The sequence below is a fragment of the Suricata suricatta genome, chromosome 3 (assembly GCF_006229205.1).
Source record: "Suricata suricatta isolate VVHF042 chromosome 3, meerkat_22Aug2017_6uvM2_HiC, whole genome shotgun sequence".
Classification (NCBI taxonomy): Eukaryota; Metazoa; Chordata; class Mammalia; order Carnivora; family Herpestidae; genus Suricata; species Suricata suricatta.
In genome coordinates this window covers 82735020-82758755 of record NC_043702.1, presented here as the reverse complement: position 1 = coordinate 82758755, position 23736 = coordinate 82735020, and the positions used below count along the sequence as shown (strand labels likewise).

The window sequence follows — 23736 nt, the reverse complement described above, 5'->3', positions numbered from 1 at the left end:
ATGATCTCACCAATCTTGAGTTCAAGCCGCACATCAGGCTCTGTACTGACAGCTCAGAGCCTGGAGCCTGCTTCGGGTTCTGTGTCTTCTCTCTCTGCCCCTCTCCCACTCATGCTCTCTTTCTCTCAAAAATAAATAAACATGAAAAAAAAGTAATGTCAGTTAAGCGTCTGACATCGGCTCAGGTCATGATCTCATGGTTTGTGGGTTTGAACCCCGTACTGGGCTTTGTGCTGACAGCTCAGAATTTGGAGCCTGCTTTGTATTCTGTGTCTCCCCCTCTCTCTGCCCCTCCCATGCTCATGCTCTGTCTCTCTCTGTCTCTCAATAATAAATAAAAAACTTAAAAAAAAAAAAAACCTCCTAGGTTCTTCATCTCTACTATATACCTGCTTTCAAGTTCATTATTTTTTCCTCTTCTTATTCTTATCTTCCCAATACTACTCCTAGATTCAAGTAAGAGGGTCCCTGCTCTGCACTACAAGCTTTAGAAGGCCTGCATAACACGATTAAAAAATAATAAAAATGAATGAATTAAAGATGATGTGGCTGTGACTGTCAATTTAGATACAACCTACACTATGATATACAGTATGTTCGTTATGATTCAGTCCTGTTTTGTATTATCCATTACAATTCCTTGTGTGACCCAGGAGTTACCTGGAATTACGCTTGTACATTTTCTGACTTGCAGGGCTTTTAAGGAATCTTTGTTAATGCTTACCCTCCTGCGCACACTTCAGAATGATTTCATCTGAGGGGTGTAGACCAATTGCGGAGGGCAGCTCCCGGCCCGCAGTGTGCACGGGCAGCGCTGCTTGTCAAGCAAAGAGCTACTGACAGTGAGAAGCCGGCCAGGGTGTGCGGAGAGGGAAAGGTTGGAGGGGCCCAGGTGGACGGTGACGTCCTCTGCCGCCGTGGTCTTCACACTACTGTTCCTACTCATTTCCACTATCTTCTTCCATTGTGTTGTTCTCATAACCTCCTTTCTCTATACCAAAGACAACACCTAATAACATTGTTTGGCACTCTACTTTTCATCACTGAAAAGGTCTTGGAGAAGTTTCCATAAGACACAGAAAGCCCTAATTCAGGTCAGAGCTGCAGGATATTTCATTTCAGAATGTAACATAATAAGTTAACCAGTCTCCATGAAAATGAGGCAACCACAGCTTCAAGGCCAGCTACCACTCTAATTTCCAGATCCTTCTTCATATCCTCTCTTACTTTGTTCAGCTATGGACTTAAAAGGAAATCTGTTGCACTTTATGAATCATTTCTAGAGGTTTTAGAGATGGTGGGTTTTCAGGTGCCTAGGGAGCTCTATTGCTCCAGGTCTTTCCAGCCTTCCATCATCCAGTTTGGGGACCTGAGCACTTTGTCCTCATCCCGTCACCTCCCGGTTGTAGATATCACAACCACTGTCAAATGCAGGAAAGGAAAATGGCTCTCTCCTTTCATAACTAAATGCAAAACACAACAAACTTTTTTGGAAGAACCCCCAGAAGTCATCCACTTACGTCTAATTTGCCAAAACCTAGTGACTGCCCAGCACTAACCACAAAGAAAGCTGGGAAAACTGGGCAGAGAAGAGGATCATAATGACGAACTCAGGTCAATCGTGCCTCACTCTCAGAGGGTACTTAGCCACTCCAAAGAAAAGTGTGATTAACAAGGAAGAAGGGCTGTTAAGTGGCCAGTGATGAGAACCTGCCACATTACCTCAGATGGAATGAAATATATAATTGTAAGCAGCTGAGAGTGAAAAAATGATTTTCAGTAACAGTGACTGTTTCAGTTCAGTAAAGATACTGCAGACAGGAGAAAGTAAATAAATCATCTTCAATGCCTAGTCTAGGTATATCTAAGAAACTCAAATACTGCTCTTGGGACAAATGACTCATACATTTCAGAATACAAAATTTAAGGCCCATCCTCAAAAACACTTTTCTGCATTTTGCCATTTCCAGAAGGCAAAACTCTAATTTAACCCATGAAACAATAATTACCAACCACTTTTGAGAAAAATAACTTGGGGCTTCTGTAATCTATGATAAAATTAAACAGCTCCAAATGTGAATCATGACATATTCTTTCAGCTGTCAAGATAAAGCAGAATCGAACTGAGTAATTGGGATGAAGCATTTATTCCTTTAGTAATAAAATAATTTCTGGATACTAAGCTCATAACATTAATGACTACATGTATAGAAGCTGAGAAAAATAACACATGTACCTATACACATTAGACACAGTCCCTACCTGTTTAGAGTAATTTTGCATAGTATGTAATAATGGTGCTTTATGAATTTTGAGGATTTCATTTGCCAAATGAAAAATCAGAGTAACTAAAGAACAAATACTTTTCATATCTTAATTTTATTTTAGAGAGAGAGAGAGAGAGAGCATGCGCTCAAGCAGTGGAAGAGTAGAAGGGGAAAGAGAGGGAGAGAAAGAGGGAGAAGGTGAGGGAGAGGGAAGTAGAGCAAGAGAGAGGGAGAGAGAGAGAGAAATCCTAAGCAGTCTCCAATGCTCACTGCAGAGCCCAACTCAGGGGTTGATTCAATGACCCTGGGATCATGGCCTGAGTGGAAATCAAGAGTTGGACACTCAACTGACTGAGCCACCCAGGGCGCCCTTCAGATCTTTAAAAATCTCCACAGAGATCGGATGTATCTGGTGTAACTAATGACTGTTCTTGCACTCCAAAGTAGGATTGAGTGAGCATATTTTTTAACTTAGTGTAAGTTTTCATGCTGTTGCTATTTTTCCAAAAGTATTCAAAAAGAGTAGATAAGTTATCATTTGTCAAATATAACTGTAAGTTCAACTGGTGAGGTATCTTTTAGTGAAGTCTGATTAGATTAGTGCAACTAACTGCACAGCCCGGTGACTGACCTTGAAAGATCTTAGATAGCACCATGAGGACCTGCGGGTCATGGCCGTCAGAGAGTACAACTTTACATCACAACCTTTCAGAAATCGACCTCCCAAACAAGACTGCTTCAAAGAGCAATGTGATCTTTAACCTCAAATACTAAGGCCTCAAAGGGACCGAAGAAGCCACAGGCACAAGAGGGTGTGCGTGCGTGCTACCCATACACATATATTTGTGATACAATCATTTCATTCTGAAAAACTGCATAATCAAAATGAAATGTAACAGCAGATAGAGAAACGGTTCATTTCAATGTTCAAATCATTGTAAAAACGTATTATATCAAATGGCAACGTTAAATGAAAATGTGCCATAAAGCTAACCAGATTACGTGACCTTAAGTAATATAATACAATTGGTGCTGTGAAAACACAATTAAATGAGATGTGAAAGCAACTATAAACAGTCAGGTTTTACCACAGTCACCATCTTACCAATGCCTTTAAAACTCTTAAGCTGACACACTCATTGAAACTTCTAATATTGTTAGTGAACGATATTCACTTAGTGATATCAAAATTCAGAATATTAAATTATGTGAGGAAAAATACACTTCAGATTAGAAACATACACCATTCTTAAAATGTCCCCTAAACAGCATGTTACCTCTATAATCCCAAGCAAAGAGATTTGAATGCTCACTGTTACTCCACCTGATAATGTGAATTCTCAGACATGAGGCATGGTTTTCTTATGCCAGATGGGGTATTCTCTGAATCCAGCAAGTCACTACTAAGAACAGCAACCTACATTTCAATCCCAAGCTCTCATCTCCCCAGTGATTGCTCCACCTGACAAGCAGCAACTGACAGATGTGACTGCTGAAGCCAAGGTGAGCAGGACAGCCTGTGACGTGCGCTTTCTCTAACAACCCGTCTGCCCTAACGGCACTCTCAGCCTGGCACTCCCCACTCCGGTTAAACCGATGCAGCCCTCCACAGAAGGGCCCAAAATGGTAGGAACAATGGATATATAAACCACAGTACGATCATGTCCCACTATTTAACAAGCAGGGGACCCCTGGCAGTATACATGAATAGAATAAGGAGATAGGATGTTCAGCCCTCTGCCTGGTCCTGAGCAGATGCAATCAGTATTTCTCATCCATCTCTCCAGTGCGTCTGGTAAGAATCACTGATAGGTGCTCCTAGTTCCCACTTCCTAACAAATCAGAACTCAGAACTGAATCCTGTGTCCCCATAATCCATTCATCCTTTAAGACTAAGCAAAGATTACCCACTTTACAAAGCCATTCCTACTTTGTAACATCAAAAACAACTCCTCCATGTTTTTCATGCTCACACTGCACTTGCATGTCTATCTCTGCCTCAATCTTCCTTAAAGCTTTAAGGGCACAAGCCTTGGTCACATCCATCATTTCAACCTTAGCTGCTAGCACAGAGCAGACACAATAAACTAAACCAAAACGCATACTCACTAAAAGAGACAGCTTGGAGCATATGCAACAACAACAACAAACATGCCCAAGATCAACTCTCCTCTCAGGCCAAAAAATGTCATCCACACCCACACACATGCATGTGATACAATCAACAAGACAAATGAGAAGAGGCTTATAGTTTCTAAATGAGGCCACTTTCCTACCAGCCAGAGGTCCTCCGAGCGTAAATGTGCCCTGCTGCTCCACTGTGTCTAAAGGAACACTTCCTTAGTCAGACTGACCAATTCCATAGCTGGAGAAAATCTCATAGATGCCAACAGAGAAGCAACATCCGTACAACAGGTACATTAGAAATAGGCTGACGATGCAGCCTGAGCTCAAATTACCTGTAATGTTCACTGACGGGAATATTCTGGGAGAAGTATAAAGCCGATGTCCGTGCTCTCCAATGCCATTTCTTTGCAGGAAGGGTATAAAGGACACAGTCTTCTAACTCTTCTTGGAGCAGATCTGCCAGCTGCTTATGGGACCCTCCATAGAACGCCTCAATGATGAGAGTACTCATTGGCCCTTTCAAGACTTCACAGATTCTGAATAATAAGCAATAAAGACTATTTGTTCCAACATATATGTGTGTGTATGTATATAAAGGTATTTTTAAATGAAAATAAATTAAAATAGTGTACCCAGAAAGCAAATACAAGTAATTTACAGATTAATTTTTTTTTAAATACGCTTGTCCCACTTTCTTAAAAAATGTGTTAACACACAAGGTTTATATTTTTGTAATCAATATTTTCACATCATTTGTGTTAATAAGAGGAAATAATAGATGCTTATTTTTCTGTTTTCTCCATGCCCTGAGGTTACTTCCACGATGACTCAGTTTCTTCTCCAACCCAAGGAAGTTGAAAGCCCTCTTCTGCTATGATCACTCACTTCCTGGTTGGAATGGCTTCGGTCCCGACTCAGTAACCATAGAAGTGGTTTGGCCTCGAGCTCTACCACTCTCAGACAGTCAGTGAACTCATGTCCTATGACCTCTACTCCAAGAGCCCTTCACTTGCAAGGCCCTTTCCACCCCAGAAACTCTCTGACTCCGTCACCCTCAGATTAATTCATCTTTAAATTCACTAGCTATCACTGCCCCCAGTGCGTCCATATTTAACAAACAAACAAAGTATATGGGGCGCCTGACTGGCTCAGGCCGTTAAGCATACAACTTGGACTCAGGTCCTGGTCACGCAGTTCATGAGTTTGGGCCCCTTGTCAGGCTCTGTGCTGACAGCTCAGAGCCTGGAGCTTGTTCCGGATTCTGTGTCTCCCTCTCTCTCTGTCCTTCCCCCACTCTTGCTCGCTCTCGTTCTCTCTCTCTCTCAGAAATAAAGAAAAAAGAAAAAAAGCACATTCACATTCAAATCTCAATTCTCCAGTGTTAAAAATTTCAGGACATAATTTCTTGAGAGACTGCACATAGCTTCACCACTCCCCCACTATCACCAAGATCCCACCTGCAAAGGTAGACCAACAGAGTGGGGTAAAGCTATATGCCTATGAACCTGCAAGGCTTCCACAACCTTTCCCAGTAAGAGAGATAAAGTAATGTTGTTATTAAAGACATGGTAATATCTGGGGTGCCTGGATGGCTCAGTCAGTTCAGCTTCTGACTCCGGCTCAGGTCATGTTCTCGTAGCTCACGAGTCCGAGCCCCAAGGTGGGCGCTCTGCTGACAGCTCAGAGCATGGAGCCTGCTTCAGATTCTATGTCTCCCTCTCTCTCTGTCCCCCACTCCCACTCTGTCTCTTTCTATCTCTCTCTCATAAATAAATAAATAAACAAACAGACAGGGCAAAATTTTCATCCCAGAGAGTTAGTGATCAAAGTCATTTTTTGGTTTAATAACATCACTTTTGTTAATGTGGTCAAGGAAATAAAAATATACACGTGAATGTAAAAAACATCCATATACATTTCAAATTATATGCTGCTTCCTGTAAGAAGTAAGGAAGAAACATCACTCTGTATATAAAGACTACACTGCTTAAAAAATATTCCAGATTTTTGTTTTTTCCTTTATGACTTAACACCACTCATTAAACAGTATATTGGTTTTCTTAATAATTTGTTCCACAAAATGATTAGTCTCAACAACTCAATGATGCTTTTCATTAATAAAACTGTACTTCACCTAGCTCAGCCAAAGCAATGCCTACTTAACACTGCATTTCAAAGCAAAAAGTCTCAGATGGTTCTCAAACAAACAACTGGAGTGAAAAAAGCTTAGTTCTTGATGTCTGAATCTTCCATTGAGCATTTTTGGAGAAAAATATAAAAGTACATATTTCAGTTATCTGCAGAACAAAAAGTTGTATTCCTCAGGGGAAAATGACATGAACCATGGGGCCAGGAAGATACAAGTCTGAAACTCGGCAATGTCCCTTCCTAGCTGAGTGACCTTGAGCAAGTTACCTAATGCTGTAGGACTCAGTCTCGTCTTCTCTAAAATGTGGATAACAATACTAACCTCAGAGGTGTGTTATGAAGATAAAATTGAAGCATAATAACTGATAGACAGTAATAAGATATTTTGACACCCCTCCAATATTAGTATAAATCATCCTACTTAAGGGGAAATGATATCTTAGAATTCTCCTACATTTCAAAATCAGTAATTTTCAGTGATGGTCACCTCTCAACCAAGGACAGGTGGGAAAGGTGGATACACACATGCATTTGAAGTACAGTGCGTTTGAAGCTCCTCATCAGCAGCTTGTAATCCAAATAAGAATTTGAGAGCCCCACAGGTATTATGGGAAGAAGTTAGCTCAGGGACTGAGCTATGCAGAAGCCTGATTTCTTTTTCAGGCCAGTTGGAGACCACCTCTAATAAAGGCAATGTTCAATAAGATAAATTTAACAAAATGTTAGCCATTAGTCCTTCAAATATTGGAAACTTCTAGAAAGTTAACCAAGAGAACAGTATAAGGCAATTTTGAAAATTATATCAAAGGTTTTAAGACAGACTAAAAGCAGTTAACATTAATTTGCTTACTAGACCATATCACATATACCTCTATCTTGGTTTATTTCCTCTGCTCTAACCACACTAAGGTGTCTATGCCCTCTATCTCCTTAAAAGGTAGTTGTAAAAATGACCTGAGATATCTCCCCAAGTGATGGAATGTGATCTAAGCCACTCCAAAGAATATCTCACTCCTATAACCTCAAAGAAAGCAATATCAATATTAGAAGTGGGGGAAAAAGCTTTCTGTATTCTTCATTCCTTTGCTCCTTTTCATGATCAATCTAGAGCACATATCATGCCATATATTTACAAATGTTTCTCATGGGTCTGAATCATGAGTTATCTGCAAACCATAATGTGGAGGCAGTGTGTGTAGGTGCTGTTGGAGATTCAAGACATTCAGTCAGCAGAACTGAACACCAAGCATGTGGGAGGCCGAAAAATAGAAAAGGGGAAAAAAAGATTATAGCTATAGTAGATTTCCACCCCATAATAGCTCAGTAAGAAGAGTGAAATGTACAGGTTTGAACTAGCGTTTACTTGAGCATTTTTCTCGTGGCCAATGGGTGTGCCTGCATTTTGGGTATTTTTCTAGGGAGAGTAACTATGTCCTACCATCTCTGAAAACTATACTTAGTGGCTTTGATTCATGGAAATTTGTTCAGCTTGTTTTGTGGAGACAGACACATCCTGGCAGTTCCTCTACTTACTTCTATTGCAACTTTTGTGGCGAGAAGAAAATGTGTTCTTCCCTATAGTCTTCTTAAAGCACAACCTGGAAGAACGATGATTCCCATTAGGTGCAAGCAAGAGAGGAAGCTGATTTTTAAATATAAGAGTCAAACCAAATGTCATTACAGCACATTAAAGAACAGCGCAAATACTCTTGCTGTGCTTGAGTTTTTAGAAAACACTGCTTGAAACAAATGAGCATGAGGTTGAAAAAAAAACATTTTGTTAAAAAGAAATGCTGCTGTTATGCTGGAATTTGCTAAAAGATAAAGGGAGTCCATACATTATTTGCTCATTTTAGCAACAGTCCCAGAAAACTGCCGGTGGCCGCCCTGACGGCACAGACGCTCAGAAGCACAGGTGAACAGGTGAATGCAGACACCAGGCACCACTACCCATCGCTCCTCAGGAGTGAATGCTGGGGAGTTAGCAGTCTTAACACTGAAAACGCATCCTCGGGAGCAAGGAGAGGGTCTCCTTTACAGCCGGAGGTATTGGCCAGCTATTTGCCAAAAGATGGTAGGCGAGCCTACACACAGCCAGAGGCTGTACATAGAAGCCTGGGGGTTCATCCACCTGTCACAGCATCATTGCAAGCACCACCACAGAAAGGGAGTCAGGATATCAGAATTAGTGGTGTGGCACCTATTTCAAAGGAAAACAACAACAACAACAACAAAACTTCTCGTGTGGGGAGCAAATACGGATCAGAAAGCCCATGTCCTTTCTGCATGACACGAGAATGTTAGTATTTTATGACATTAAGAAAAAAGTAAGTGGCCCATCCATTTTTGCTCCCAAAAAGAACATACAATGTGTGTCAGATAAATTTTTATCAACTTTTAAGTTTTCCTGCTAAACTCAGTGAGCTACAGTTAAAAAAAAAACTCATTTCTTCAGCATATTTTATCCCCCAATGACACCAGATAAATGAGAATCTACTATACTATTAAAGCTTTATGAAAGTTTAATTCATTATCAATACTCTGATTTTATGATACATGGTTAAATGCTAACCAGTGAATTGGCAATATAAACGAGTCAGAGTGATAGCTATGACACAGGAATTTTAAACCACTTCTTATTCTATTTAAGATCACCAGAGGTCAGATATATATCTAAGAATTGTCTGCCTTTTCCTAAAGTTTATATTTACAATTAAAAGAGGATACATAGCAAAAAAATCACAAAAATATTTCATATAAGCATTTTGACCAAAATGAAATAGTGCCATTAGTGTCATCTCAACTAAAAACTAATAATGCATTGATAAGATCACCAAGAACAAAAGTAGCCCGAAACCAATGCTGTGAGTATTTTTAAATTTTTATTAAAACTTTTTGTCACTGTACCTGCATTTATTTTAAGCTTGACCCAATTTCTTTATTCCCTGAGCCATTTTCAAGGTGAACTACATTTTAGTCTACCTCCTCTAGCAGTTACAAATGCTGTCGTAGTTATGTTGTTAACAGTATAAAGGAAATTTGCAATATGCCAATGATTTATTGAACAAGAGGTGTAAGTATAAAAACATCATGTGAATTTTTTAAAATAAAACCTCACATTAGGAACCCAGAATTAGCCCTCATGAATGATGTCAATTTGGTTACTTATAATATTCAAATAATTTTCCAACCAAATACCAAGTAATAATTCTAAATCAGAGGAACTGTTGTATTAATATATTCCACAGACACCTTACTGCTATTAGCTGTAGGAAGGTATGATTTCGGTGATGATGGTTTTAACAGTTTGAATCCCACACACATGAGAAATTGATTCCACAGGTTAATCCACAAATGGCTTGATACCTTATATTTCAATCAGTTGCTCCAAATATATTTTCTATTTGCCTATACACAGTATTTTTAAAAGTTCAGTTTGGCAGAGCAAAACCCAGTGACCTGTAACACTAAATGCCTTACGTTGGGGAAAATAAAATTTGAGCAGGACTTCCCAATAGGTCATCAGAGATTTACCTGGTATTTTCTTACTGACCCCGTCCCTCTGCACCTCCACCCACCTACTCCAACACCAGCTTCTATTTAAAAAGCAACAATAACCCAGCAGGGTAAAATAGAGCAGTACTGAGAACAGTTGCTATTACCTTCCAGCCCACTCACTTATTTTAATGATTCATCAGGGAAACCCCAGTTGTTAAAATGTACCTGAAATCTTATTATATAGTTAAAAAAAAAAAAAAGCATAAAAAGATTTCTGCTTTGAAACCTGTCACCACCAATACCCCCACCAGAGCCTAACAAGGGTGAATATACAGTAAAACTACATTTTGCTTAAAAAAAAAAAAGTGTCCTCAAAGGATTACACTACAGTCAGTATCATATGGGGATGAAATGGTGGGGGAAACAGAAATAAGCAGATCCTAAAAAGTTATTTTTTTAAAAATCTTTTTAGAAAAGTCAGGCACAGCAAATTCATCCTAACCCCTAAAACCTCAATGTAACCTCTGAATACTAAAATAATCTGGTATCAAATGCAGCATAAAAACCTTGCAATCCTAAAACTGTAGGCCTTGGCAAGACTCTACATAATTAAAGAAAGTTTAGCTAACAATAAGGAATGAATCAGATCCTGAGCATTAATATGAATTAAAGATAATGTATAGTGGAAATTGATCATTACTCCATTATTTGCTAACGAGCATACAACCCAGCATTTATGAGAATGTATGTACTACTGTGTGTACTTAAATAGCAATATTTAAATTAAAAATCTTGGGTTTATACTGAAAAAGATGTCACACTGTATTATTTTCTTGCCCTACAGGGCCATGCACGTTCCAATTTCTTCAGCTCTGATTTTACTTTGATGTTTTGGTAATGAAGAACTAAGGATTTATGCACCAAAACCAAGATTTGGTAAGAAGACTTATATGCCATCCTGTTTGTGGCACCATTTAAAGTAATTTTCAAGTGAGCTTCTCCAATATGATTTGCTATGATCTTTTATACATGCTTTGTTTAAAAATCACAAGCTTATATGCATATATGGCTGTGTTGTTTTCCCTAACAAATATTTTCATTCTTGCCCAATTTGGGATTTAACTTTCTGTTTAGAACTGTCAGTCACTGATTCCATGACTTGACTTAATACAAAGTCTTGTTGATAACGGTATGAAATGCAAATTCAACACTACTTATATGTACTGACACTATGACATCACCCACTTGTTTCCAAATACGCACAATTTTCACAATCAATAGATGTGTATATATTACAAATTCACTGCCTTTCATTTTTGTGAATTTTCCACATTATATAGCAATATTGTAACTATGAGATTTTTGTAAGAACTTTACTGGTTTGATTTCACTGACAAATAAAATACGAATCCTCTCAATTTTTCGCTGCTATTAATTTCATGAATAATTTCAAACTATAAAAGTAGCAATGAATTCGTTCTACTGAATACTAAAAATATTTTTGATTTGCTGACATTTTTAAATATGGTAGTATATTTATGAAGCAGGAGAAAATTTTACACTAGGAAATCATCTCCTCACTCATTTGAACTATTATGTTACCCTTTTAACTAGGTCTTCATGTCGCCATACCATCTGGTTCCCATCACGCCATTCTCCATACTCCAGCTACAAGTAATGTTTCAAAATGCAAATCTGATCAGGAGGTGACATGCTCAAAAACCTTCACCGTCTCTGTCACTTACCGATAAAGTCCGAGGCCCTTAAGTGTAGCACTTAAGCCCTTGCTTTTCTGGTCCTTCCTCTCTCTTCACCACGCCCTGTTCTCCTTCTCCACTCGGATCTCTCTCCCCAGACTTGCCCAGACTCTGTCTTGTTGCCATACGGAGCACTCACACTCACCTAGTTAACACTCCTGTGATTTCACACCTTTCTCCCTTTTCCATCAGCCTCTTCTTGTTCACCTTATGAACTATCCTGAAATTTCTGCTCATGAATTACCAATGCTATGAAGCTCCCCCCTAAACTTCCCTCAAACAGAATTCCCTTTCTATTCTGTACAGTCTCAGCACTTTTTTCACTCTCTTTCCGTGTCCTCCTCCCTCCAGGCCTTTGAAAATCTGGAGGATGGGGGCCATGTCATCCTTTCCCGGAGGGCTATCCCAGGGTCCAACACATGCGGAATGTCACTTAGTTTGTGTAGAGATATGCTAAAAATCAGGAGGAAATGGGAAGCTGATTCTGCCTTGAATGTCACATTGCTTTCACTGCCCACAGGTCCCGAGCAAACAAATGTCAGCCAACACCACACCTGCCACGAATCTTCCCCACCATTCCTGAAGCCTAAACTAAATCAAGCAGCGAGTATAAAGACACTATATTCTTTTTCAAATACTGATTCTCTTTTATACTGTATAAAGTATACTTTTGATACTGTTCATAGAAATGAGAATTTATTAGGTTTTTCTTCATATAGATACAAGTTTATCTTCATCTACTAAAAAGAGTAACAACGATAAAAAGAAATAATAGAAACACCATAAGTGAATGCATTCTGAGCCAAAGGAAGTTTCATGGCCTAAAAGCATGAGTATCTGTGTGATCCATGAATTCTGAAATCACCTGCAGTTTTCTAATCCGCTTGGTCTACCATCATTCTAGTCACATACCAGCAGTGGAAGCAGGCTGAGGAGCCAGTTCCCTCACCATAAATCTGGAGACCCCATTTCACATTTAGTAATCATACTTTTATTTAATGGGGAAGAAAAAAGGCATTTTTAAATACTTTCTGCCAACGATTATTCATTTTATAAAAGTTTTACAAGATGAATAAGGTATTTGCTTTCTCAGGATGGCATTTCTCCAAGGCTTCTACCTTCCTGAAATGGGCTGCAAATCAGTCCAGTGGGAGAAAATTGGGCCCATTTTTATCTGACCTATTCATATATGGATACCCAAGTAGAAAAGCCAAGGTGTATCACAGAATCATAGGTGGAAGGACTGCGGAAGCCACTAACCAACCACGCTTCTTTTACAGACAAAGAATTGGAGAGTGTTAAGCATCACAGAGTAAGCGACAGAGCAAGGGTGTAAGTCCACATCTTCTGACTCCACGGCCGTTTATCTTCCCATTACGCTTCATTGCAGGTACCTGGTAAGGTGTAAGTAAAAGGCACATCCATCTCCTAGTCTTTGGAATTTGGGGATTAAAAATCAATGTTCGATAATTATTAACATGTAAGTGATATATGCTGCAGTATGTTTTTATATGCATAGCAACGTGGCAGTATTAGACGATAAATGTCTGTATCACATATTACATTTAATCATAAGTACCAATAATTTGTAAATCTAGGATATCAGTGCTATAAACCACACAATATAGTTATATAGAATATCATATAGAGTGGTAAAACTCAAAACTTTTGTTCTAATCTCTATAATTCCTTCCAGAGTCCTGCATAATCATCCTTTCCCTAATCCCACAACTTTTATCCTTCACGCCCCAGCTGCAGACTAATGCCTTTTTGATAGGGCAGCAGGCCTTAATGACTAGGCAGGAAGAAAGACAATATCCAAGATTCATATGACAAGAGGGTTTGAAGTAGGAGGCAAAGAGGTCGGCCATATAGATGTGCTCAGTGTATTTCATAATTTACTACCGTCACCATCAAACAAAGTCCAACTCTCCCTGACATAACAATCTGTAGTACTTCTTTGTACTTAACACTCGTAGGATATATTTATATGAGTGACTACATAATATCTGTATCCCCTACTGGATATTAAGTTCCAAAAGGACAGTGACCAGGTCTGCTTGCTTACTGCTATATCTCAGCACTTAGCAAACGGGAAGTGTTCAACACTCTCTTTGAGTCAGTAACCCATAAAACTCCTTAGCAATTGCCTTGACAATTTCTTCTGAACTCATTCAAGACCTTTATTATTATCAACTACAAATAATCACCCCTTCCTACCACTAATTACTACTCACTCTCACAGAAAGAACTTGATGCACACATTCTATCACCACCTAAAATATAACAGGTGGCATCTTATTGTATTCAAAATGTCATACCTCATTCTAAGGAAAAACAGTTCTGCCCCAGCAGCCCTACTGAGAGATTTAGAAGCCAACTTCCATGCCAGGGGCTTCTATCCTCTCTGACCTTTCTAGATTCTAAAAGAATATTTAACACAAGGACAGTCAAGTCTGTGACCTAGAAGGATTCGATCAGTTTAATCATTAGACTGGCATTTCTTTCTTGGTCAGAAGCATTATCTTGTTACCCTACATTGGCTTCTATGCCAAATTTTAACTCAGACTTGGATTGTGTAAGATAATTATAAATATACACACCAAATGAGTTTAAAATAAAATGACTAACAGATTCTTAACTATACTGGCGCTAGGGAGTCTCGCTCTAACATCTTTTAAGAACTTAATCCATCTTAACTAAATAAAAAATTGTTGAGAAGTTTCCCTCTCCAAGTGGGAGGCACATATCACATTTTCAGTTAATTTTGAAACAGAAATAGCAGGGTTACTCTAACACACAAACATTCTCAACGTCCTATTTGAAGTACTGTAACCCAAGCAAACATGGGTGGCATTCCCTTGATGGGTTGAAATAAATGTCACCAAGTATGAAGTTCTGGATTTACTCACTTCCAGGGAAAAATGAAAAGAACATAATCTCACAACCCAATCTATTTATCAGTGAGGGAAATCAACTTCCAAGAAACACAAAATCCTAACAGCTCAGGAGGCAAAAGAGTATCAGGTAAACACTTGGAAGAAGAAAAAGAAATTTCCATAGAGGCCTGAAGGGCTAGACATAGTTATTCTTAAAAGTATCAATGTTAGACACCTTTAATATTCACTTTATATTAGTGAAAGTCACCCTGCAGTAACAGACTTACTTAAATGGTGTTAGGAAATGTGAGGTGAAGCCAGTATTAGAATCTTTTCATAAATAAGTAAGTAAATAAATAAAGGACATAAACTCTAATGTCCTTTAAGGACCAAATCAATAAAATTATGCTTTAAAGATGTATCACTTAAAATGTTTAGTGACATTTCCCTCACCTCCAGCGTTTCACCTAATTATAATTTTTGTTAGAAGTAGCATTAGTTAAAAAGTATATTTTCTTCTATTTATGTACTATGGAATATCTTTTCTAGCTGCCATATAGTTTTCAAGAATCTTTTGATTTGCCAATGGTCTAAGTCTTTTGCTCATGGTTTAAGAAGCCAACACTGGAAAAACTGGATCGATTCTAGAGATCACTAATCATAAATTATAAAAAGCCCAGAAACCCAGTTTAGACCAGGGCTGAGTAAGTCTGGGGCTAAGAGTTGTGGTAATGAGAGCCGTATCACTATTTTTAAATATCACAAGGGGCATATTATTAGCTACCCACTATTATAAGAAAAAGAGTCAGTCTGATAATATTAGACTGGAATTTGTAAATCCTGAAAATATTTAGGATTGAGACTGTTGGGTAAAGAAAAGGCATACACAGACAACAGTGTATAATTTCTAGAAGGTCTACTACTCTTGAAGTTTCTACAGAGGAAGCACAGGCTTGCCCATATCATCTGACACACAAGTTTCCACTGAATAAAAGATAAGTAGCAATAGCTCAAAGTTTCCTGACTGGAGCAAGCACCATGACTTTTATCTATTTAGTGGCCTTGTCTGTCACTATTATCTCTTTATCAGCTGGTTTTTCAAGGAGACATTCCAATGATATAAATATTTTGTCTAAAGAGGCAGAGACTCTACAGTACAGAATATTCTTTGCAAACTACCCAAAGCCATACTCTGCATCCGCATCATCTCTTAAGGAAGTAATTTCACACTTAGCAAACAGTGTGTTCAAACAGAGGAAGGTTGCTTAGGAGTTAATTAATTCCCCCTTGCATCTCTATCCGGCATATAGACGCACTGTATCTGGGACCCTAAGTCTCTCTACTGGATTAATTAGCATTCAAAGTTAACAAACAGCCTGAATCACGGTAGAGATTATAACTTAAACTCATAAAACTAGATACATACTATCTTGCATTTCATATAATAGTTGCTCAACTGATCTTGGCAGAATTTGAAGTAAAAAAAAAAAAACAAAAAACTTGTTCACCCTTATCATTCCTCTTGTTCAATGTTCTAATGTCCCTTTCTCCTACCTTGTGTCCAAACTTTACTTGCAAGAACTAAACTGAAGATACTGTACACTGTCCAGAGTAAATGCCTGCCAGGCACAATGTGTTATCTCTCCCGGGAGTACTTATAGGTTACAAGGGAGCCACAGGCGATGGCAAAATTTCAGCCATCTGCAGAATAGATCAGAATAGTTTGTGAATTAAAAAGACACTTCTCAAGGCTGCTACCTATTCTACCAATGCATGAGGCTAGATCTGCTTTAAAGTATTAAAATGTCCTATCATACTTGAATGTAATACAAAAATCTTGAAAACTGTGATCTTTGGATTCAACAATACTGCTTCTAAGAATTAACACTGGAAATTGCCCAGAGTCCTTACCGATGTCTTTGCCTCAAATTGCAAGCAATGAAAATATCCAACAAAAAAAGAATTTCATAATTAAATGATTAATGATCAAAAATCATTATACATAATACAAAGAACATGGAAAAATGCTTCCACTACTGCATGACTGCATGCTATGAATACATGAAAATATATGAAATGAATCACAGAAACACAGAGAGAATGCATGTAAACACAGGTAGGCATAAAATCATTTATGGTAGAACTGTGTTTCATTTTATTCTTCAGGTTATCTTCACTGAATATGTTTCAACTTGCAATTAAAAGAAACTATACATTTTTCCTAACTTTAGGAAGGAGGCCAAATTGTTTGAAATAACAAACTACTTCCCAATTACTGAAGGCTTACTCCCCTCCAGGAGCTTGCCAGTGGTTTTCAAATTATTCGAACTACTATCACTATAAAGAAACTTAACTAAAAAACAAATCAGCAAAGTTAAACTACTGGGACTATAGCTATTCATAAACACTATTAATTTGGTTTTGGAAACACTGCTTGTCTAATGTGTGAAATTAATGTAATATTCAGTTGATTTTTAAGAGTACTTGACTTATTAAGTAATTGTAAACAGATCAAGATCTTTATTTATTGATAAGGAATAAGGAGCTGCACTCTGACAGAGTGTGTTAAAAACTAAACTATTATTTGGTACAGGTTTGAAGAGGAACATATATAGCACAATCTCAAAGTTTTAAAGTTCAAGTAAAATGTCAGAATTACTTTGTGCCTTAAATAATTAGATTTGTGTCTTGAACTAAAGGGCAAATATTTAATAAAGGTGTATAACATTGAAAAGAACTTCCAGTTTCACACTTAATTTCCAAAATGTATTTAAAAAGCAGCAACATGCTATTGAGTAATCATCCATATGTGTTACACATGTTAAAGGAGGGATTGATTGTATAGTCAACTATGATAGTTATGCAATTTTAAAAGACTGTCTCCTTTCATAATCGGTCATATTTTTCCTATATTTAGATACATGCAATAAGTGAATTGAGTACTCAAAATATATTAACCCAATAGCAACTCAGGTTTAGTAGAGAAATACTTTTAAATGGAACCTCCAGGTCCTAGTACTTCTTACAATTTAAATGCTACGAAAACATGAAACGTATTTCAAGTAATTAAGAAAGTATTATTCCTGGAATTGATTTCCAGTGCAACAATTTCATCACAGTTCATTTTTAAAACCATCTATTCTGAAAAATTTAACTTACAAATCTAGAAGGAAAAAAGCCTGCCATTAAAAGTATACAAGTAAATAAGAATTAACCTCCAGAAAACACAAAAATACTAATAAAAATAGGAAATCCGTAAGTGCAAAAATTAAGGCCAAGCTTGTCATTTGGTCTGTTTTTACAGGGACACTAAGAATACACTGATCAACCCATAACTTTCCATATTTAAAATTAGCACCAACTTGGTATGAAAAAGAACCCTAATCTCAGGAAAGCACCATGTGGCATTTTTTAACTTTATGACCACTAAGTTGACTCTCTATCCCAGAGCAGATCACCTCCAGCATTAGTACTCTGACCTTACAGAAAAGTGACAGATAAAGTTTATGGTGAGAAAAAATGAGTTTTTATGGGTTTCCAAAAGGGAATTCTTATGACACTAAAAGCCATATAACAATATTGATTTGATAACCAACTTTTTTACAGCCAAATTACAGACTTAAGATTTCTGGAAAAATATCCAAGTGAATTTGCAGTAAAATACAATAAAATAGAGGCTGGGGCTCATGACAAGCAGTCTAGGATTTCTTTCCTAACTTTAAATATACATATAAAATAATTTTTTAAACCAAATCTTCTTTAAAGTTTTCAGCATCCCAAGATTTACCTTTTATGTTGGAATTGACCAACCCCTCCTCCTGACCTTGATCAGTAAGTTGTAAGCATTCAACTTCCTGGGCAAAATAATTTCCATGCCTGTTTCTAATTCTTTTTTCTATCTTAAAGGCAAATGTACAATGTATAGGAACAAGGATTATTTTCTTGTAAAATCATCCTCAAAAATCAATTAGAATATTCAAAATATTCCATTCTCACAAATGAAAATAAGTTGCTTGCTGAAATGACAGTCTTCCATTTCACTGCCTTAAAAATTAAGCTGGCATGGATAATAAAAGTGTTTTCTGACTGGATATGCTTGGCATTCAAATATTTTTTAAAACAAAAACTAATCCATAATTAGATTTCACAGGTGCAATCTATAGAAAATATAATTTGTTTTTGTTTTTCTGAGAGCAATACTAATGATCTGATATTATAAAAGTTATAACTACAATACCATGGCTTGCATAAAACTGCAAGCAAACTGACACATTTGGGTTTATTATCCTTTTCAGTCTGATCTTTACTGTTCATTCATTCATGTAGCAAATATTTATTGTGCCCACTAAGCACCCAGCATTGTTCCAGGTGCTTGTGGATAAATTAGGTGACAAAACAAATGTTCCTGTTATCACATGACATTTCTTCCTAACTGGATTAAAAAAGATGGTCATCAAGTAAATGTAGCTGAGAGGGTACAGGTGCTATTAAAAAAAAAAAAACAGCACAGGGTAATAAAGGATCAGGCTGCCAAGGCCTGGGGCTGGAAAGGGCGGTATTTTATATTGGGTCATCAGAGGGCACCTCATCGATGTGAGATGACATCTAAACAGAAACCAAAGGAGTGGGGGAAGCTGAACAGATCTGTATCGGAAGCCTTCCAGGCACAGCAAGATCCTGAGATGGAACATGCTTGGCATGTTCAGAGTAAGACGGTCTGTGTGACTGTGCAAATCATAGATAAATCTACTTTAACCAAACAAGCATTCACTGAATAACTGAATTCTAAAAGTTAGGCTAAGTGTTTCTGATATCAAGATGAATCAAATATAGTTTCTGGCCTCAGACCTGGATAGAATTACAATGCGGAGTGATAAATGTTGTAAAACATTCGAGCTGGGTCTCAAAGAGAGACCAAAATCAAGTTCTACTTCAAGATGATGAACCAAGAGCCCAGAAAGAAAGTACTGAGGGCCAAGACCCTCTCTCTAAAGAGGTGCTGAAGAAATGTACAGGTAACTCTTGGCTCCCTCAACAGCCATTCAACTCTTTTTCTCCTTTTACTTTCTACTTGAATTCAGGCAGAAATACTTGGCCATCCAGGTATGAGGAAAGGTGGCATGGTCTAGAGTATTCCAAAATGATGTAGGTGGAAAGAAGGCTCAAAACTGAAATCGCCCTCTATGAACCAGGAAACTGCTGTACAACTCGACAAATCAACAACCCACAGTGCTTTAAGCTGACTCACCCCAGACCTCTGGTGTCAGGTCTTCCTTCCACGCCCTTGTGCCTCCAGCCCCCCATCTTCTTCAATGCCCAGTAGGCAAAGGGCTTCTGACTGTCCTCTTTCCCTGCAGCTACATTTAATGTCTCCATTTTTCTGAAACTTTCAGATATCTTTGTGTCAGTCCTCCACTGAAACACCTATGATTTTTTTTTTCTTCAGAAGGAAGAGAAAATAATACTTAGCAGGAAATAAGACCCCTGACAATTTGGTTCCAAGCTCCCTTTCACCTTCAATTCCTGTCATTCTCACAGACACACCATTACTCAAACACAATTTTTAAAACATTCCATACACATTTCCACCTCCAAGTACTGTTAGCACGTTCTTCTTCCTAGAATCCATTCACTTTTACCACCTGTCAAACTCCTACATATAGTTCAAGACTGCATTCAAATTCCATCTCATCTGCAAAAGCTTAAGTGAATTGCTCACCCATACTCAGCCAGTCAGAAGCAATTACTTCTTTCTCTGTGGTACTACCAAACTTGGCATATGCCCCAATTAGACCAGTTACCACAGCCCCACCTATACGATAGTTATACAGTCAGTATATGTGTGTCTGCCCAACCAGATTTCAATTCCTTGACAGCAAAGTCGATGCACAACTTATGTTTATATCTATTCATTATCTACCAAAGTGCTTTACACACAATAGGCTCCATCTAATGTACTCTTGAATTCTCCTCTATAGGCAACAATAAGTTCTCACTTTTTGAAAAAGGGGAAAAAGAGATGCCTAAATAAAAATTACAGTACTGTCATAAAGTAAATTGTCCAGGCATTACCACTGCATTTAACTATTCTAGTAAGTTATGAATCATTGCAGGTATTATTGAATAAGAAGATAAAGACAACAAAAACTTAATGACGGGTGCTCATTAGACAGAAAAATAGAATTAAAGAGGAATGGGGAAATGCAAAGCATAATACTACCTGTGTTAGGGAGCATTATCAAGGGATAGTAAAACAATTCATTTAACAAAATTTTAGTTCCTCTTATGTTCCAGATACTATAGTGATCACTGGGAATACAAAGGTGAAAAAGGGCTGAATACACTTTTTTTTTAAGTGCAAAGTGTTGGCCCATAAATTATTCTCCCTAAAAGTATGACCAAAAGAGCAGCTTAAGGGCCCAAACAGACAATCAATACTCAATTCTGAGTCCAAATCTAGGAAACTATCTTCTCTAAATTGTGATTATGTAGTAGGAACTCTCTCCGCAGGACTGCTTCTGAATGTTAAAAGGCTTCCTTTCTTTTCAGTGACTATAAACTGCTCAGATAGAAAATTTAAGTTCCAGATACTTGAATACATTCCCTGCTTCGAGATAAGTTCTATCCATGCACAGGTTGTTTCAGTAATTAAGGTACCAACAACACTGCCATCATGAATGAAAAGGGAGGAATTTATTAAAATAGTGCTATATAGGGAATGTTGTATGGGAGATAGTGGATAGTTGTGTTTTTGTTTTTGTTTGTTTTTGTCCTCTGAGGCCAAAATAACAGAAACAGAGTGGAAATACAACAAAAGGAATTTAAGTTAGACATTGGACGAGTTGTGAGGCTCTGATTCACTCTATCAAGTTACACTCAGCCATTTCTTCCGCAGATTTTGAATGAAGAGGTAGCCTGCTTTCCTCTAAGACAGTTTAAGCAAAGCAATCAGATGTAAAGATGGCTTCTTAGAGTTTCTCTTAGACATATTCTTCTACTGTACATTACTATTTGAATGTACGTTTGAATTACATGTATTGAAAAACTTTGACACTGTCACTCTAAGAATTAAAATCATTAATTAAAATGCCATCTAGGATAAAATGTGATACAGTGTGCTCTCTGCCATGAGGCTACCAAGGATGTAATTAATAACTCCTTCCTGTAAATCAACATCAATAATAAAAGTTATCAAATTACCTGCCACTATTGATAAGTTAAAATTGCTTACTTCTTCAAAAACCAAGATCTTAATACATCGCAAAGGCAAGATATCTTTGTTTAAACAATAAGCTATGCAAAAAGTTAAAAGGAAATTATATTTTTATGTATTTGTGGAATAATGTACTGCAGCAAAAGCATTGGTACTACTAAGTCATTTTGAGGATTCTCCTATAATCTTTTAACTAAGTATTTTCCACTCCAAACAACTTTGACAACTTTGATTTTCCCTTAGCAATAACAGACAAATCAATAAAATGTAGTCCACAACTCCTCACAAATTAAAACTACTACTATATCCCTTATAGGCATAAACGATTTACACCAATAATATTACAAATATAATATATTTCCTGGGGCCCCTGTGTGGCTCAGTCAAATGTCCAACTTCGGCTCGGACCATAATCTCATGGTTCATGGGTTCATGCCCCATGTGGAGCTCTGTGCTAACAGCAGAGAGGCAGGGAGCCTGCTTCAGATTCTGTGTCTCCCTCGCTCCTGCCCCCTCCTCCACTCAAATTCTTTCTCTCTCTCAAAAATAAATAAACATTTAAAAAGTTTTAAAAAAATAAATATAACATATCTAGGCACTGGGCTAAGTATACAGAGACCAAGATGACCCAATTGCATTTCCCGTTGTCAGAAACAGAAGTAACATCACAAAACCAAAACACATGTATTATGTCAAAAGGGAACCAACAACAAGTTAGTATATATGCCAAGCACCCAGGAAGTTCAAAGGTCCAAGCAACTCATCATACGAAAGAATTGAGAAGTATGGCAGATAACTCTGGGAGAGTTCACTCAACATTCGTTCCAATTCTCCTTTTCCCTGCCTGCCTCCAAAATACAAACATGATGGCTGAAAACCTTTTTATCTTGTTCTGGAGGTAGTTATGTGACAGACTTTCATCCAAGGAGGTGTCTCCTATGAGCAGACATCCCTTTCTTTTCTTTCTTTTTTTTAAGACATGTCTTTCTTTAATTAAAAAATAAATAAATAAAAAAGAGGGGACTCCTCAGGAGGGGCCTCTGAGCATCCTTCACTTTTCTTCCTGCTTGAAGGTAAGCACAATTTCTAGAGGTACAAAAGTCATCTGTGTAATAAAGGCAAAAGCTATGTGCTAAGGATGTGGGAAAAGGAGATGTGACCTGGGTCCCTGATGGCATCAGTTATCTGAGAATTAACTGCCTTCAGACTTCTTATGACATGAGACAAATAAAACCCTGCCTCATTTCAGTCATAATTGGTAAGATTTCCTTCTATCTGGAGCCAGAGGCATCTACACGATTAAAAGAAAGCTGCAGCAGAGGAGTTATTTGACTTAAACTATCTATGGTTCCCCCTTCCTCAGTTTAGGCTATGATCCAGTTCTTCTTAGCTAGAAGAAATAAAAACAATTTTAAATTTACATTTCTACGACTGTCCTACAATTTCCAGTAATGTGGATTATGTAAGAAACATATTCTCACTCTTCCACAGAACTCTATTTGTTGCATAGTCATTACAAGATTTTTATTTCTCTTCCTAACTGATCCTCAAACCTACAAAATAACATTTTTTATGGTGTGGTATATATCATTCACAAGTGCATTATACATATAGAATCAAATACCAAAGGTTAGGAACAAAGGAGTAAGGAAGGAGAATGAAGAGAGAGAAGGAACGAGGAACGTAGTTTATTTCAAAGTATAAACTATGTTTTCAATTGTGTGAGCACTTCAGAAAGCAACTTCTGAGTAAATGAAAGACCACAGGATAACAGTATATTTTTTATAATTGGAAAGACATCCTTTGCAAACTGAAATCAGTTACTCTGTTTTTTAAATTTTTTTCAA

General features: G+C 37.6%; 1 protein-coding gene across 2 annotated transcripts in view; it reads right to left on the bottom strand.

Moving 5' to 3' along the window:
* GTDC1 (glycosyltransferase like domain containing 1) overlaps nucleotides 1-23736 on the bottom strand; it is a 303609-nt gene that overhangs the window by 273349 nt on the left and 6524 nt on the right. For both annotated transcript variants that reach the window (XM_029934635.1, XM_029934634.1), the window contains exons 2-3: nucleotides 8076-8140; nucleotides 4727-4930 (exon numbers count right to left, since the gene is read on the bottom strand). In XM_029934635.1, coding sequence (XP_029790495.1) covers nucleotides 4727-4905 — 179 coding nt within the window. In that variant the 5' untranslated portion in view covers nucleotides 4906-4930; nucleotides 8076-8140. The remainder of the gene's footprint in view (nucleotides 1-4726; nucleotides 4931-8075; nucleotides 8141-23736) is intronic.